Here is a 5,607-nt window from a genome sequence, read left to right on the forward strand (position 1 = left end):
AATCGTGATTCTCATTTTATGCAAATCGTGCAGCCCTACAACATTGTCATATTATCTTAGCTAGGACTTATCAACGACCACATATAACACATTTTTGGGACATCTGTTTCTGTTTTGTGTATCTATACGAGCTGAATTTTTACATCACCAAATATCGATATTGGTATCGATCATGCATGATGATGATGATTAAAGAAATCATTTCTTTTTTTTCATTTACTCAGCTATTACACTCATGTTGCTTCCAACAGGTTCTTTTCATGTGAGCGGCCTTGATCCATTCCTCACTATCAGTCTGCAACCCCGCCTGTCTGACAGCCAGCATAAACATACAGAAGTGGTTCCACCAAAACTGACAATCAGCCAGTGGGAGAAACAAACAGCGAGGGGAAACGGCCTGCAGGGTATTTAACCAGTTTGACCGACAGGTGACAAAAAGCAGATAGAAGTTAGACGGAAGGGCAGTCATGTTGATCGTCTTAGCTTTCATCATACTCTTTCATCTGGCTGCAGCCATCCTGCTCTTCGTTGCCACCATTCACAATGTAAGTACACACTGAAAATAAATACTCCTTTAACATAAATCATTTCACTTTTTTTAACAATGCTTGTGTCTATCCCTGATGTAGGCGTGGTGGGTGGTATCAAGACCTGGCATTAACATTATTAGTGACTTATGGTACGCATGTAACACCACTTGCGAATCGATTGAGGACAGTCACACTGTGAATGCAGGTAAGACAGTGTGTATACTTCCTATATCTCTGTAAATGTATGTCTGGGTATGCTACAACTTCTAACTTCTCTCTCCTCAGCTTATCTGCAGGCAGTCCAGGCTACCATGATCCTTGCCACTATATTGTGTTGCGTCAGCTTCTTCGTCTTCATCCTTCAGCTCTTCAGGATCAAACAGGGAGAGCGATTCATTTTCACAGCCATTATCCAGATATTGGCATGTATGTAAAACACATCTAACTTTTAATGTTCTAATGCAACTTATATCCACTATCCGTGTGTATGATTTCCATCCTTTTCCTTATCTCTTCTCTCATCTCCCAGCTTTATGTGTGATGATCGCGGTGTCCATCTACACGGCCGAGAACAAAAGCTTTCATAAGCATGACCTTCAGGAAGGCTCATTCGGCTCCTCTTATGTTGTGGCGTGGATCAGCTTCCCCATGACTCTCATCAGTGGCCTCGTGTACCTGGTGCTCAGGAAACGCAAATAGACATAATAGGCTTATATAAACAATATTCAAATTCTATAAATGGAAACTTGAACATATGAGTACAAACAAACAATTTTTCTCATCTAACATTCTTTTTTTAACCCTTGTTTTTTATTTTCTATTGGAATCTGCTTCAAATTCTGCATCATTTCAAATCACAGGTGCAAATCTAGAAAACATTTAGTACTTTTTTGGTCCATCTTATGCATGAGCTTCTTGTTCCTGATGGTACATTGTTCTTACTGAGTGTGGCAAAGATGACTCTTCGGATTCAAGTCCTTTAGAGACATGGCAGTCCAATTTTTCCCCTGCTTACGTCTGTGGTAGCCACTGCAGTATGTTTCTGCAATTATCTAAGGCGAGAAGTGCACCGTGATTCACATTTGATCTGCAGTGCCTTGTTTAAACAGTGTAACCTTACCTTTGCCAGCATGGCACACTGTGCTGGCTAGCTCCATTTGCATAAGGTCAAATCAGCTCGATGCAAATGCACACCACAAGAGCCTAGGTGACTTCATCACCCATCCACTGCTCTGCATAGACAAGGCTCCAGAGGACCCTTGCTGCATTTTGTGAGAACTTACCTTCACCTTCCTCCCTTTCCCTTGGCAAAAACACAGGAAGAGAGCTCTGCTTTGTCTCCCCCTGTTGTGTCGCTGTCTCCTGCTTTCCACCAACTCCAGTCACAGGACTATTTTATCCAAAAGGATAATAGTGGAAGAAGGAAAAAGTGTGGAGGCTTGTCTGACATCTCCTAGACTTGCTAAAGGCTTTTTTATTTTTGTGAATCTATAGTTGACAGACTTTATTTTGTACATATTTGCTGTGTGTGTATAGTTAAGGCTAGATTCAAATGATAAAAATTTTATCTATAAAATAAAAGGCATATAAATAAACAAATATTAACCACAGCATAGAAGTGTAGTGAATCAGTAGTTAGAGATACAAGATGTAGGATTTTAACCTTTTTGTTATGTTCTTATGTTACTTTTCGTGTTTTCATGGTTAGAAAGGAACCAGTGATTTGCTGTGAGATTTGGGATTTAAAACGACATAGAAATGTGTAAACTTCAAAGAAGAATGAACATTTCTTTGTTATTACTATGCTTGTTTTGTTCACAGCTTCTTTGAAGCTATTCTTTTGAAACCACTGTTTATTAGATTATAGCATCATGCGACTGGCGATGTATGAAGTAATTACCATATTTTTCCCCTCTCTGGCTGGGTTACTGCTTGGTCCATTACTGGAACATTTCTAGCATCTCTGCACTTACTCATGTGTCAGCTTTTAATAGTAAGCTAGATGTTATACCTGCCAGCAGTTCCTTGCATTACTTTAAAAGAACTGAAACCATCATGGGCATCAGCGATTATAGTTGTGCTGGATTACTTCAGAGATGCACTGTGCTGTTTTTGTTGTAAAGAGAAATGTTAGATAAAGCTTGGAACACAGAAGTTTGTAACCTGCTAACTCACCAGTGATGAAGATTTGTGGAAAAGGCGTGGAATTGAAGTTATTAAGCTTTACTATCCCAAGTCGATACTTGAAAATGAACAAAACAGCGTGTTAAAGGCCAAGATTACCATGATATTCATGCGTTTTGTCAAGTTGTCATCATTAGTGTTTCACTTGGTAAAAAGCCTCATGTAATTAAATGCCTTTTATCAAAAATGTTTGTTAATGTTGACTCTACTTTAGTTATGATGTAATGATTTTTAAAGCAGACCAATATTTAACTGTGGATAAATCAACGTTTTGAACATGACATCTGATCAGATAAGTTAAATTAACATATTTTCCCAATTGTGTTGTTATTTATTCATCTAAATTGCTTTGGCATGAGTCGCCCTAGAAATGGCCCCCTCCTCAGAGCAAATTCCCCCGCCTTTAACCAAAACAAATAAAAATACTCTGGTCTTTTCCTTTTAAGAAGTCATGGCCCAGTTATAGAAAAAAAAACTATTCGTAACAAGGTTTGTGTGTTTTTTTTTTTTTTTGAGTAACTGGGTTATGATTCTGAGAAAGCCATCTTTAGCACCACAAAGCAGTCACCTTGTTATCTGGTTTTATTTTATCCAAAGAAAGAATATTTCTACAGCAGATGGCTCTAAAACTGGGCAACTCATACCAAATCAGTCTTTATGGCACTACAAAGTAAAAATGAAATAGTTTGTCCCTTTCATTTCAGTTGTAGATATTCAACATAAAACACGTTATTATCTTTAGAGTGAATTTATTAGTATACTTTTCTTGTAGTGTGTTTTATACCCATGTAGATGTCATAAGGTCATACTGACAGAAAAAATTGAGTTGTTGAAACCAAAACTGTATTTATGGGGATTTCTTTCTTTTTTGCATCTGAAATATTTCTAATGTTTAATGAAGTATTAATTCCAAATTGATTTAAAGTCTCATGTTGCTCCATAATGTTGTCAGTGTATATTTTGCTGCGTGGAGTTGTTTTCGCAGGCTAGCAGTTTTTCAATTTCCAGTTTCTGCTTGTTAACGGCTCATTTCCTTGTATTGTTTTAAAAGCCAATTAAATTACAATATACTAGTTATTTTGTCCTCTGTTGCAGCTTCTGTGGCAGCTTTGGTGATTTGTTAACATTTTTTGTCCTGTGGTCACATCATCAGATTGAACGTTTGTCTGCTACCGACATCTAGTGGACCGGCAGAAAACTACATCATGTGTACGAGCTCGTTTATTTTATTCTTCAAGCGGCACACTGGTCAAACATCCAGTAGATTTATGAACAAATACTCAGCCCCAACACATCAATTTATCTGTGCTTATTTTGCTTTTACCTTTCGAAAAATGCCTTTGAATAAATAAAACATATTTGTTTGTAACTAGTGTTCTACTGGGTATTAATGCGTGCATACGTACTTGCTCTCCAGTGTCTTGTCTTTTTCTCTTTTCCCATGTTGCAGTGTACTACTTACCATATTTTAGGCTTTATTGTAAAATTTCATGGGAATTACACTCTGAGTGCAGTTTTGTTTCAGGTTTTTAATAAGGGAAAAAAAATATGTCCAAATCTACCAGGCCCTGTGTGAGAAAGACATTGATTCATCAGGTGTGATTTCTGCAAGACCAAGAAATCAATTAAGTAGAACCTGCCTGACAAAGTGAAATGGACGAAGATCTTAAAATAGAACGCAGCAAGTTTGGAAAAGGATTCATGATTACAACAATAAGAAAGAAATGGCGTACATGGGAGATTTTCAAGTAGACACGTTTACCATGTAGTGACTGGCTGGATAACATTTATGAAGAATTTTATATGAGACTTCTTTCACCTTATTTACAATCAAATATTTATGGGGGATCATCCAGACTGTCTTCCACTTGATATCTGGAACATATCGGTTCCAATAAGATATTATATATGGGAGAGAGATGATATCTTCTTGGAATAAACTACGTATTTTCTTATTGCTGTTACCAAGTTCTTGTGAAAAGCAGATTTTTCCAATTGGTGACTCAGCTGGATCAGGGAGAGTGACTGAGGTAAATATTGAGCTGTCAGTGTTTTTATATAACATTAAAGTCCCTGAGGGTGTGGCACCAAGCACCATTGAGAATTCCTGAACACTGATTGGAAAATAATATAGTGCAATAAAGTCATTGTAAGTAAGTAGTTGTCCCTCTTTATTAACCAGCTGAGCCACCAATAGGATCCCATTTTGGACCCAAGTTTCCAGGAAAAGTGATTTATTTTTCTATAAAATATCTCTGTTGTTCCAGATAAGGTATTTGTGAGGTGAGAAGTTGTGTTTATAAATGAGGGTCCACGCATGATGTGTAAGACTTGCGCGAAAGGTGTCTACTTCCGGTCAAAGCATTTTACGATAGTTACAGGTCAGAGTATCTGTTACGATGTTAAGAATAACAAGTATCTCTTAAAATGTTTCCGATAATGAAACATTTAATATAATGTAGACAAAAACAAAAAAATAAAAAGATAGTGTGTTGTGCCATGCGCTTGTGAAGTGGCTGTTTGGTCTCTCCAATGTAGAGGTCAGAGCATTCCTCGCTGCACTGTACAGCATACACCACATTGTTAAGTCTGTGTTTTGGAGTTTTGTCTTTCGGGTGAACCAGTTTTTGTCTGAGCGTGTTGCTGGGTCTGAAATGCTTGGAGAAAACCCTCCTGAGTTTTTCTGATACACCGGCTACATAGGGGATGACAATGTTGTTGCGTCTGTCCTTCTTATCCTCCCTCGGGTGAGGGAGGGGGCTGACACCAGCGAAAGAGTCACCACCTCCACAGGACAAGACTCAGCTGTCCATCTGCATCTTAAGGATAAAGGTCACTCTTTCGAGGATGCCAATGTTCACATTTTGGACAGAGAGGACAGATGGTTTGAAAG

General features: G+C 38.0%; 1 protein-coding gene across 1 annotated transcript; it reads left to right on the forward strand.

The window, feature by feature from the left end:
• Positions 1-251: 251 nt before the first annotated feature.
• On the forward strand, positions 252-2,038 carry emp2 (epithelial membrane protein 2). The gene is made up of 4 exons (XM_005743515.1): positions 252-545; positions 630-735; positions 816-956; positions 1,060-2,038. Exons 1-4 carry the CDS (start codon positions 468-470, stop codon positions 1,227-1,229), a joined length of 495 nt encoding a protein of 164 aa, XP_005743572.1. The 5' UTR covers positions 252-467; the 3' UTR covers positions 1,230-2,038.
• Positions 2,039-5,607: the final 3,569 nt, after the last annotated feature.

Source organism: Pundamilia nyererei, unplaced genomic scaffold (assembly GCF_000239375.1).
Source record: "Pundamilia nyererei isolate P.nyererei 1_Seehausen unplaced genomic scaffold, PunNye1.0 scaffold00132, whole genome shotgun sequence".
NCBI classification, from domain to species: Eukaryota; Metazoa; Chordata; class Actinopteri; order Cichliformes; family Cichlidae; genus Pundamilia; species Pundamilia nyererei.

Excerpts from the sequence above, each read along its gene's own strand:
- emp2 (XM_005743515.1), top strand. The coding sequence starts at position 468 with ATGTTGATCGTCTTAGCTTTCATCATACTCTTTCATCTGGCTGCAGCC. Across the intron at positions 736-815 it reads CAGTCACACTGTGAATGCAG|CTTATCTGCAGGCAGTCCAG; the intron begins GTAAGACAGTGT and ends CTCTCTCCTCAG. Across the intron at positions 957-1,059 it reads CATTATCCAGATATTGGCAT|CTTTATGTGTGATGATCGCG; the intron begins GTATGTAAAACA and ends CTCATCTCCCAG.